Below are 12,601 nucleotides of genomic sequence, written 5' to 3' on the forward strand. Positions count from 1 at the left end.
GGCAGTGCAAGGTGTACGACGTCGACTGCCCGAAGTAAACTGGGATAGGCTCCAGCACGCAAACGACGCTCGTGAGGATAAAGCGGTTCAGATTATCGATGGGCATAGACAACCATTGCCAAAAATCAACATGTCCCAATTCCATAAAAAGTTTACGCATTTTAGGTAAGAAAACACGACATTTTCAAGTCTTTGCAAAAGTGAAAGACATTTTTGGTCATTACTTTCCACAAAGGCGATAGTGACTCAAAGTGCAGGCAGGGTGAAGAACATTGTTCCCTTTATTGATTCAAGTATTAAAGCCGGCTCAGTATGATTGTTCTTGACCACTGCAAATTTACAAAAGTGAACATACTGTTAAATGAACACCCCTTGGAAATGGTCAATTACACTCAGCCATATCTTTCTAAAGCATCGGACAGTTTCTCCAGAAAAGGCTTGTGCGTATAATAATGGCGGTTCACAAAGGGCTTTAATTATCCTGCAGTGACGTCACTTTACCGATGATGCTCCAGTACATGCTGAAGAAAATGAGCGACAAAATCACTGTATTTCCCTGTTTTGTTTTGTTTTTTTGTCAAGGGATTTCGAGACACAAATTCCGTCAGCTATTCTTTACGCTCCGGCACCGCCACAAAAAATTTATAGATGGTTTTCCTGTTTCCTTTCTTTGAATCAAAATCATCACCTTAAATTTATGGTATGACTTCTGAGTTTCCACCATGCTTTGCGAACACTTTAAAATACTGGTGACAATGTTTCCTCCATGATTTAACTGTAAAGGCAGAGCTTTAGGTAACACTTTAAGAATCTTAACTGGCAAGTCAAGTCAAAACATGGCAAGTCAAAACAAGACACTATTTGTAGACAAGTAATTACATGAGAAAGGAAGGCTTAATCCAAAATAAACTGACGTGCTTCACGCATGGCTTGCTTTTGTTACATTCTTGTGACATGAGGCTCAAATGAAGCGAACCAATGTCACACGTGACACAATAAAAGATTGAAATAACACAAGCCCGAAAATAAAATGAGAAACAGAAATTTGAGAGAGACGGGGGAGACAAAAAACCCCCCACGACGAAACCCCCAAGGAACGTAGCGGTCTGGATCACCACAGTTTGACATCCATGAGCTCCAGGTCTCCCATTATCTCGAGCAGGTCGATAGTGCTCAGGTCCTGAACCCGATGTTTGAACTCAAACAAGTGCAAGCCGTTCACTGCCAGCTTGAACTGATGCGCCTGGCAGAGCAGGAGAATCTGATAGGAAGGTACACACTCCTCAACCACAAGCCCTTTGTTTTAAAAGAAATTAAAAAAAAAAAAAAAGGTGTCCTTTACCTCAAAATACTCTCCAGGGGAAAAGGGGAAAAAGACTAACTCCCGCTCCTCCTGGCCCCAGGATTCATTCAGGTACGAGTTCCTGATGAACGTGCTGGATTTCATGCGAGGGTTGAGGTGAAGAGCGATGCTCTCCGTTCTGCTGTTGCACAGGTTCACCGTAACGCTGCGAGAGCGTTTGGGAGCAGAAGCTAAGATTTTGACAGGAAGCTTTTGCGTTCTCTGACCAACATCGATATCATGCAGTGGTTACCTGTGTGGATACATGCTGATCTGTCCTTTGATGGTTATGTGCTGCCCAGGGCTCAGGCCTTTTAGGATACTGCCTTTGTAGGGGAGGCTCTAAAAGGGCAGTAGGACAACACTTTAACCCCACAAAAGTCTTGATCATCATGCGTTACATGGACAAAGTATTGTGGGAAACCTGGCCATTACACAAAAGAACAGATGAGTTCCTCCTCTGGGAACGCTTTCTTTTTGTCCTCCATCCGGGGGATGAAGGAGATAATTGCCAAAGTAAGATGAGGGGGGAAAAAAACAGGAAGATATATTTTTGGCAGGAATTCATATTACAAAAACCGAGACCAAGAACAAGCTTGAACTGACATCTAAAATCCATATACTCGAAATATGGGTGCATTTGGATACTGCTTCACACCGACTGTTTGGAAACTGAGCGTTGTTCAAAGTTTTTCTTTTCATAACTAGATCCCCGAGTCGCATTGCGCATTATTTGCACCTTTTGGTGCTGTAAATCCTTGTTGGGGCATAAGGAAGCCAGATGCAGTACTAAACTAGGTTACATCGCACTCATTTGTTGCCACGATGACGACTCTTCCATTTCTTTTACTTTTTTTGGCGGTCGGCAGATACTTTTGGTGCATTATCTTAGCATGCTATAAAGACGGTGGCCACCAGCCGTAATGAATAACTTCTACTTCTTCTTCATCCAATTGTTTTTCTATTTCTTTGTTGTAAAGAAGGTGGCAGTAACACACAAACTCACCACATTTAATGAACAATGATTTTAGGTGCCAGTCCAAGCTCTAATTTCAATACATACAAGTGGCACCTGAGTTTTAAGTCACAGGACCAGCCAAACTATGGGGGAAAAAAGTGTAACTTAAAGTCCAGAAAAACTCTAGAGTGTCATAATCATTTGTACAACGAATATCTTTCCTTTTGGAATTGTGCAAACCTTTCAACTGTCCAGTCTTTTTTGCAATTCTGCGCTTCAACTTTCATTAACGATCAGGCAGAATGTTGATAGGTCTGTGGCACAGAGGAAGAAACTCACCAAGTCACCAGTCTCTGAGTGTACTCCCTAAGAGTGACAAAGAGCAACTTTAATCACAGCGAAGGCAAATTGAAACGATGCAAGGGCAGGAACCAACTCACAGAGTTTGGGATGTAGCCTATAGCCTGCACTTGGACCTTCCCAGATACAGAACATGTGTTGATCCTATTTAGCGGGATTCTATGTTTGTATTCCAGGAGGTGAGCGCCGTTTACTGCTACCTGTTCATTTATTAAAAAAAAAAAAAAAGATGTCAAAGAATAGAAATTTGTTGTTCTCAGTTCAGGCATCTCTGACCTTGAAGGCGTCCTCGCGCACCAGGATGATGGTCTCGAATGGGGCCCCGCGTTTATAAGGTAGCTGCTGCACCGTCTCCTCTTGGCCCCAGATCTCCTGCAGCAAAGAGTTGCATCGCACGAAGGGCGAGCCCTCGAAACACGGGCAGAAGTGCAAGGCCACGTCAGAAGGCGGCCTGGTACTGCCGCCGCAGGACAGGTCAATCTGAAACCTCAAGAGAATAAGCACGCCAAGACATTACACATCTACAGAAAACCGTTTCTCCGGGAAATATATACAGGAATCCACTGCATATTTGCTCTTCAATATACTAGTCAGTGTTGGTACGACACCTTCAAGCTTTTGCTAGAAAATAGGAAAAGAAAAAATATCAGAAAGCCTACTACACATTACTAAACCTCATTTGAGGTTAAACTTTAAATCGCGGCAATTGTATGCTTGAATCCCATTTAACATTAAATTGAATCTCATTTTGTTAGTTCTGAATTGAGGCAAAAGGATTGTCTAATTGCAAATCTAATTGTAATTTTTTTTTTACTATCCATTATCCTCACCAATTATTTGTTGTTTTGTTTAAGAACGGGAGTTGTGGTTTAGAGACACGTCATATTGGCAGCTGTTTAATTGTTTGAGCCTTCCATGCAGCGAAAACTTATCGGGATTGAAACTACAACCATGATACCAGACATAGGAACACTCTCACGGTTTATCTTCATCGTTGGTCAGAAATTAATGGACTACAAATACTGTGGCTTTGTTCTCTTTTTGTGCCAGCGTCAAATAGTGACAGGCTGAACATTTTGATGCTCGCCCACTAGAGGGCACACGATACATAATTCACTTGCCTTGTGTCTTGGCGAGTTAAAGGTTGGGGAACCGGGAATGACATTTAGTGCATGTGCATTTAAATGCTGCAACTGTGTTAGTCACAGCTCACCTGTCAGCATTTGAAGGGACAGTGCCCTGGATGATGATGATCTCCCCGGGGTGCAGGCCTCCAGGTATTGATCCTGTGTATGGGATCACCTGAGGTGGAGAGGTTAGACCGCTTAACACAGTATTGGGGAAATAACGAGATTCACATTGAGTTATTAGCGACAAATTCTAGTACCGCGAATCTTTTAAGCAGAGATTGACCACTTAATACCTGATTGTCGCCACCGGGACGTAATATTGTAATAGCGATGGCAATACGCCTCTCACCGGTTTCAGGACACTAAGCTTCGCGTTTGCCACCGACATCGAGCTTCCTGCGTCGGTCCACAAACAATTTGTTCGAGACAAAACAATCGAGGGAGCGAGTTATCCGATTAAATATGACCGTTTATCACATTCAGCGTTAAATTGGGGCGAGCGCAAGTGGACGCCGTGCGAGCCTCCGATGGCACGCATGCGCACAATTGACACGTGACTACAAGGTCCTGTTAAGATAAGATATCTTTTATTTGTCCCACACTGGGGAAATTTACAGCCTCCAGCAGCAAGAATGTAGGCCGAAAGAAGAAGACAACAGTGGTCAACTGTAACAGCGATCAACCTTCAAGTAAACCACTCCTGGTTCAAATGCCATCCGCAGCACAAGAACTGAAAGTCACATTTAACTCAACTGTTGAATTAACGCATGCATTCGAAAGGAAGTAAAAGCGTCACGGCCCACACTTTCAGTTTTTGTGTTGCAAAAAAAAAGAAGTAACAATTGATTGACAGTACTCCAAGCCAATAACATGCATCCGGTGTTTCTGAACAACTAGACCACTTTTCCGGTGGTCGTTTTCGATGTCATATCTGTCCTCACACCCCTCCCTCATCATTACAACACAGTCCGCTATCTGAGGACAAGCCACCAAGTTGTTTAACTGGGTGAAACGACACGGACGAAATGGGACTTCGTAAGTAATAGTTACTTTTTAGTCGATATTGAGGATTAATCCGCGTCGTCTTGCAAACGTGTACGTTATACCGTAGTGAGACTCACTGGTCAGCGGCCAAATGTGATTTTTAGTCGTAGATACTAAAAAACTAAAACATTTCATGACGCTAAAGTTACTACACATCATATCCTCGGTATTAAATATTACAATGGCGAAAATGGATTTTATTTACGTTGAAAACAAAACCACTTAGTGGTTTAGTTTAATTTAAACTGCGCCATGTTTGTCCACCGTTGCTTGCTTCTGACCATTCATTGTATTTTTTGCACTCTCACAATCACGAAACGGTAATTTAACATTAAATAATTGTTGTGTGATTACAGAAATGTTATGTTTTTAACCCATCAGCAGGTCGTGGTTGAAATGGTTCCATCTGTGCTACTTGACGCCTAGTGCTTCCACTGGCACTCTGTTTTGGTTTCAATCTGAATTCAAGTTAAAGTTCAAATGCGAACGGGTGGAGTGAACCAGTGGGCGCTCCTAGTTTATTTCCGAACGCACCCCAGCCCCCCCCCCCCTTGTTTTCATTTTGTCCCAAGAAATTCACTGCACCGAATTCGATGTGCGCATTAATTATAACCATTGAACCAATTCAAATCGGCAGACAGGGCAAATGAATATTTGTCTCAAAGTGCATTTTCTTTTCAAATGAAATGTGCCCTCTTTTGTGTTTCAGTTTCAGCACTGGCTGTTGCTGCGGGCGCAGCGGGCGCAGCAGGTAAGCATAATAACAAGCACAAGTGTTAAATGCTCTTTCATTCGGAAGGTAGAATTAAGCTGTGAATCAGGGGCGCTTCAAGACAGTTTTACTTTGGGTAGTGAGTGGGTGGCAGGTGTTGGAGTTGGGTGGGCAGAGTTTATGAATCCCTTATACACACACTTCTAATTTGGTTTCATTTTCTGCATTCCCGGCAAGTCGTATCCATGTCACATGAATAAGAGTACTAACCCAGTCTGTACAGACTATGTAATAACAATTCTCAACAAGGACTGCCACAGATGATTATTTTGCTAGTCGACTCGTCAACAATAGCAGTTGCAATTACTTGACTAATCAATTGTAAATTGCACCAGCAAGCAGCTTTTCTTCTTCATCATTATCTTGCAGCCTGAATTTTTTATACAAACTAAAAAAAAAGATTTCGATGAAAGTACATTCAACAAACACGGTGTTAGTGTTTATATGTGTTTGACTGTCATTCTCGGTGTCGTCTTGCTTTTGTCTAGGAGGAATTTTGCTTTTTGCGCCAATTGCGATTGCCACCATTGGCTACCCAGCTGCAGTGGGGCTCACAGCTCTCATCAACACTGGAGTCGCAACAGGCACTGCAGCAGCAGCAGGTATACAGCACATGCATACATACATGTTGAGTTACCACTCGATGTGCCAATGTCCTGCAGCTTATGCGGCCAAACCGATCGCCTTTGCTACTATTGATCTGGTTATTGAAGTTCGAATGAACTGCCTTCATTAAAAAAATAAATTAAATTAATTGAGTTCTTGTGCTTTGTGACTGTTCAGACTACAAAAGAGCCATCCAGTTTTAATCTGGATGGGTTAAAAATCTGATTTTAGCTAGCAGTCTCAACAAAGCCTTTGTGATCGACAATCAAAGGCATTGATGGATCGATGCTGATCACGTACATTTTCATGGAAATCGTTTTCACCATATGTGGCCAATTGATCTGAGCGCCATTAATTCCTAATGATCTTTTTTTTTTTAACAAACCAGGCTTACTCAACTATGCCGTTTTAGCTGGCAATATCGCTACTGTGGTTCTGTCTTCACGTGGGTTATTCATGACGTGAAATGCGTTATTTTCTCTGGGTATACTGTACATAATGTTCTTAAACCGATGCAAAAAAATTATCTTGAATATTTGATTATTTGTGATAATTTTCAATAAGATTTCAAAATTAGAAATTGTTCCATAGCTGCAGCCCAAATGAGCGTGAATGGGTTTTTTTTTTTTTTTGTCTTTCTGCCATGTGATCAGCTTAGTCACCAGTTCTTGGTGCACCTCGCCTGTCAAAGTTGTGTGACATAAACTCCAGTCAAATGAGATAGAAACTAGATGCAGCTTATAAATCAAGATTCAATATAGATTTAGCAGAAGGCTAAAATCAAATTCATGGCTGGGATAGCATTGTGTTTGACTAGCTCTAAATTCTAAAGTGTGACCTCTTGTTTCAGGTTCAGCTGGTGCAACCATTGCTGCCGCACCTGTCGCTGGCTTGATCACTGTTATCCTCTGAGTCCTCAAAACCTAAAACTGGGCCACCGCTTTAAAGGATTTGTTGCAAACTCTGTGCCATATGTTGCGGGGCATGCACACTGAAATGTATGATGGATTTATGTTAATGTCAAGGAAATGTTGCAGATTGTATTTCAGTTTTGGTCAATAAATGGCTCCCCTACTTTGTGAGCAGGACTTTGTTTTGGGTCGGTTGCAGTACACGGACACAAGGCTCTGAGAACATTAAGACATCTGATGTTTCGAAATGAAGCTGAGAAACTGCATTTGTGTGCATGTCACGGCACACAGGCTCTGAACTGCAGCTACTGCAAACCAATTCTCTTCGCTCGAGTGGCAGTGTTTCTGAATGTCTCTCTCAAGTCCTAGATTGGCTCGCAACTCATAGCCCATTCTAGCCCCCCAAACAGTCACAATTTTTAATTCATAAAAAAACAGTAAGCAGGTTCAGGCCTTCCTGTGTGGACTTTGCATGTTCTGCCTGTGCCCGCCACATTCCAAAAATGTGCACGGCATGTTAATGGAACACTCAAAATTGTCCCTAGGTGTTATTGTAAGCGTGAATGGTTGTTTGTCTACGTGTGCCCTGCGATTGGCTGGCAACCAGTTTGGGGTGTACCCCGCTACTATATGAGATAATACGGCGGACCAGATCTGGCCCCGAGGCCTCGAGTTTGACACCTGTGTACAGACCCAATATCAATGAAATTGGGACATTGTGCTCAACAAATAAAAACAGTATAATGATTTGCAAATCATGTTCGTCCTTATTGTCATTGTATTCTGTTTTTATTTCTGTTTAACTCAATGGCCCAAATTAAATTTGGAATTAGGTTTGTATTATAGTCGCAGTACTCTCTGTCATGGAAGCTGAATAGGTGGAGGAGCTAAATTCACGTATTTTATCGTCTATGGTTGATTGTTATGTTTTGTTTTTGTTTTTTTCTTTCTTTCTTTTCAAAGTAAAGTTCGATTTAAAACCAGAGCTCCCACTTTCCATTTCTTGGAACAGGTTAAATTTCAGAAAATAAATCCTTGCAGTCTCGCATACCTCACTTGTCAAGGGAGCTTAATTCAGAGCTTTATTTCTTCGGCCCATTCCATTCTCCCTCTCCACCTCCCACCATCCCCCTCCCTTCCAGCTTCTTGAAAACACATTAACTGACAAACGACAGCACAAATTTCAGTAGGGTTGTTTACTTTATCTCTTCGGAATGTTTGAAATAGTTTAAGCCATGAAATATGGTGATTGATAAAAACGGGATAAAAGTCTTGACTCTCAAACTGGGTCAGCATTTCAACATCTGGCCCTACCTTGTTTTATGAGAACCACCCAAACAAATAATCATTGAAGGATTGTAAAATTTACCACTCTCAGATGACCTGGACACGTGTGAATTTGACCAATCGGAGTGCTCGTTTCTAGTCTGCTTTGCTATAAAAGAGTGACACCTGTTTTGGTTTTCAGACAAACACTTGAAATCTTCGTCAAAAGGACCCATTGAATAGATTTTTCTTTTTTAAAAACAACATGGGAAACGGTGAGTAACTGTTTTTTGAACTGTGAAATGTTTGAAATGTCATTTTTGCCCGTTCAACTGGTGTTTGAATTAACATATTTATCCATATTCCATTTCATCAGGCCATCCCTCTCCTTCACCAGGTAAGATTTACTGTCAAAATGATTATTTTAGTATGAGAAACCTGTGCGCAAACTAACTTTTATTATTTCTTTTTACAGGATTAAATCCTCTTCTGTTTGCGCCCCCCGTCAGGACGACGATTGGTTATCCCGATGTTGACATGTTAGCCAGTTCCCAAACGCCAACAAATCCTATCAACGTTGCACTGGACTTTCTTCAAGGTACGAGTTAAAATTGAGGATTGAGGTCATGTTTTAGAACAAGTGGCAGATGGCAGATATTTGGTGACAATTTGGGAATACCCTGCTCAAGGGCACCTGAGCCATTCATTTACACTCACCTTAAACACGACTACAAATGTGCTCCTCATCCATTTAGAAGACTGAAGTGTTTTCTTATCTTATCATTTTTTAGGTTCACCTGCATTCAACCCAGCTCCGGGCCCGACGGGCCCTGGAGGATTCCCTTGAAACTGTGGCGACTTCACTGCTTTTCTTTCTCTCGAACGTGTGTTGTACATACACGTTACAAAATGGTCATCCAACTGTGACTCAGATGTGGACGAATGACGTCCAATACTAGCCTGACTTTTTATACCTTCGATTACGACAGTACTGATGATTTGGAGTCGATGAAAGCATTTCAATCATAGAATTACGGTGAAAAAAAATATAGACAGAATTGTATTAAAATGTTTGTTTTTTCCTGATGTGATATTGTGAGAGCAATAAAATGTTTGTTTATATGTCACATTTGTTTGTCGGTACACACACGCACACACACACACACACACGTATATACAGTGGGACCTCTACTTACTAAATTAATTGGTTCTGGAAGAAATTTCTTAATTAGAAAATTTTCTAAGTTGAGACGCGTTTTCCATGTAAATGCCCTAATCCGTTCCAAGCCCCACCCCAAAATTCAGACATAAATGTTTTCTAAAGCATAAAAAGGCATCAAAATATGTTAAAAAAAAGTTACAATTAGATTATTGCACAATAAATGAGAGTTGTCCAGAATGTAAAAAACAAATAAAAGAGTAAAGTATAAAAATGATGGTCATTTAACTTGTAACTGTGTCCTCATAGTATTTTTGCCCTCTTTTTAGTTCATGTTCTCTCTCAGAAGTGGTTTTTGCCTGGCGTTTGATCCGAGGGCGTTTGCTTTTGCCGGCTTTTAACAATCCTTCGATAATGTCCAAGGCAAACATTAACATAGTGAGCAATCGTCCGACTGGTGAACACTTTTTCTGGGTGATTCACATTTACGTCAAGCTATCGGAACGCCTCATGGCCCGAGGGGCAAATGACGAGGACGCTGCATAGACACATTTCTATCTATCAGACACGTACCTACCTACGACCGTAGGTCCCTCTTAGCCTGGGTTTTGGCCGGAAGGCGGACTACATACTGAACCTCGTCGCCAATCAGTAGCAGGGCACATAAAGAGACAAATCAACATTCACATCTCCACCGTCACTGAGTGAGAACTGATCCCACACTGTCCGCATATGTCGGGCCAGTGTACCACGACACCATAAGTGACACAATATAAATATATAGCTATAAATAAGTGTTGGTGTGTATGTGTATGTATAAAAGAGAGAGAGAGAGAAATTATTGCCTTATTGGAGACAATAAAAACAACATTGCATCTTCATTGATATAGCGCTTCCACAAAAGCTGCAGTTGTAACGCGTTAACCGACAATAATGCAATCATAACGACTATTCCCTCGTGTGCCTTGTTGTTAGAAGCGGCTATAGATGACAAAGGAGAGAATCAGTCTCCTCTCAACAGTGGTTCAAAGACGTCATGATCACAGCATGCATGACGTCACACGATATTCATTATATCGATGCGGAGGTTCATTCGCTGAAACTAAAACAAAGCAAGTACGCTTTTCTTTGAAAGCAAGGCCTTTGGGTGTTATCGTGATGTGGACTGGAGCCCAGAAAGCCGCTGTGAGGAAAACAAGGCCATTTAAAAAAAAAAAAAAAAGGAGAGGACAGTGGGATTTTCCAACGTACACGGAAGTGTTGCAAAGGCTTCAATGGACTTGTTGAACTTTCTTTTTTGAGCTCCATCTCACCCGAGGCCCTCTTGACATTGGATGTCGGAAAACAATATATGGGCTGTGGCATGTATACTGTTGATTAAATAAAGATTTTGTATGTCCCAGTTGTATGTGCATTCTTTTTCTCTTGCTGGCTTTTGACTTCAACTTGATCTGTCAATAAATGCGCAGATCTCACTGTACCACAAACAACAGGAAATGTCTTGGTCCGATTGGACTGTATGCGCATATTCAAGTGAAAATAAACATTTTGGATTCTGCTCAAATCTATACCGACATAAGGTTTGTACTAACCTTGCAATAAATAAGCACAAATGACCGGGTATACAAAAACATTGTTTGGTTGAATGCATAAGACTATCTTTGAAATTGTGAACTGGGCTGACCGCAGAAGCTGCTATGAGCAAAACAAGACCTTATAAGGAGAGATGGGGGGGAGAAGAGCAGGGGAGTTTCTGACAGAGAGGAAGTGTGTGTTTACTAGTGATGGGAATTCCGGCTCCTTTTAGAGAGCCGGCTCTTTTGGCTCGGCTCCCTAAAAAGAGCCGGCTCTTTCGGCTCCCAAATGGCTCCTCAGTTTTTTTGTTGCTTAAATTAATTTACTACCAAAAATAACGTAATATTATGTGTAAAATGAATTACTAATGCAAAAAATAGACATTATATCAAATATTTATTATTTATATGGCTTTATTTATATTCTTCTGAACATACTCAACATGGAGTACAACATGGAGTGCTACAAAAATAAAAACAAAGTACAAAGACCCATCTCAAAACAAGGTCGTCAAAAAGTTCCAATCTCTGCATGTGTATATTTATAAGCTTTTAACTATTTACAGTAAAACAACATAAGTAAGCGTTGAATACCATCCATCCATCCATCCATCCATCTTCTACCGCTTATCCGGGGCCGGGTCGCGGGGGCAACAGCTTTAGCAGGGAAGCCCAGACTTCCCTCTCCCTAGCTACTTCTTCCAGCTCTCCCCGGGGGATCCCGAGGCGTTCCCAGGCCAGCTGGGTGACATAGTCACTCCAGCGTGTCCTGGGTCTTCCTCGGGGTCTCCTCCCGGTGGGACATGCCCGGAACACCTCACCAGGGAGGCGTTCAGGAGGCATCCGAATCAGATGCCCAAGCCACCTCATCTGGCTCCTCTCGATGTGGAGGAGAAGCGGCTCGACTCTGAGCCCCTCCCGGATGACCGAGCTTCTCACCTTATCTCTAAGGGAGAGCCCGGACACCCTGCGGAGAAAACTCATTTCGGCCGCTTGTATCCGGGATCTCGTTCTTTCGGTCACGACCCATAGCTCGTGACCATAGATGAGGGTTGGAACGTAGATCGACCGGTAAATTGAGAGCTTCGCCCTTTGGCTCAGCTCCTTCTTCACCACGACAGACCGATACAACGTCCGCATCACAGCAGACGCTGCACCGATCCGCCTGTCGATCTCTCGCTCCCTCCTGCCCTCACTCGTGAACAAGACCCCAAGATACTTAAACTCCTCCACTTGGGGCAAGATCTCTCCCCCGACCCGGAGGGGGCACTCCACCCTTTTCCGACTGAGGACCATGGTTTCAGATTTGGAGGTGCTGATTTTCATCCCAACCGCTTCACACTCAGCTGCGAAACGCTCCAGTGAGAGTTGGAGAGCCCCGTTTGAAGGAGCCAACAGCACCACATCATCTGCAAAAAGCAGGGATGCAATACTGAGGCCACCAAAACGGACGCCCTCAACGCTTCGGCTGCGCCTAGA

General features: G+C 42.4%; 1 protein-coding gene and 1 long non-coding RNA gene across 3 annotated transcripts; one reads left to right on the forward strand and one right to left on the reverse strand.

Annotated features, from left to right (window-relative positions):
- Positions 1-252: 252 nt before the first annotated feature.
- On the reverse strand, positions 253-4,370 carry LOC147196350 (galectin-8-like). The gene is made up of 8 exons (XM_086127663.1): positions 4,140-4,370; positions 3,874-3,962; positions 2,937-3,147; positions 2,741-2,860; positions 2,640-2,666; positions 1,596-1,684; positions 1,343-1,508; positions 253-1,261 (listed from the first exon to the last, which is right to left on the reverse strand). Exons 1-8 carry the CDS (start codon positions 4,176-4,178, stop codon positions 1,112-1,114), a joined length of 891 nt encoding a protein of 296 aa, XP_085983789.1. The 5' UTR covers positions 4,179-4,370; the 3' UTR covers positions 253-1,111.
- Positions 4,371-4,460: 90 nt separating this feature from the next.
- On the forward strand, positions 4,461-9,511 carry LOC147196351 (uncharacterized). Of its 2 annotated transcripts, XR_015102697.1 has the most exons (8): positions 4,461-4,479; positions 4,688-4,825; positions 5,544-5,585; positions 6,095-6,208; positions 7,063-8,664; positions 8,766-8,786; positions 8,865-8,987; positions 9,181-9,511. It is a non-coding gene; the product is annotated as an uncharacterized LOC147196351 (long non-coding RNA). The 2 variants fall into 2 exon arrangements; XR_015102696.1 differs by lacking the exons at positions 4,461-4,479; positions 8,766-8,786; positions 8,865-8,987; positions 9,181-9,511 and having other exon boundaries at positions 4,671-4,825; positions 7,063-7,294.
- Positions 9,512-12,601: the final 3,090 nt, after the last annotated feature.

Source organism: Hippocampus guttulatus, chromosome 13 (assembly GCF_054856545.1).
Source record: "Hippocampus guttulatus isolate MCC_2025c chromosome 13, RoL_Hgut_1.0, whole genome shotgun sequence".
In the NCBI taxonomy this organism is placed as follows: Eukaryota; Metazoa; Chordata; class Actinopteri; order Syngnathiformes; family Syngnathidae; genus Hippocampus; species Hippocampus guttulatus.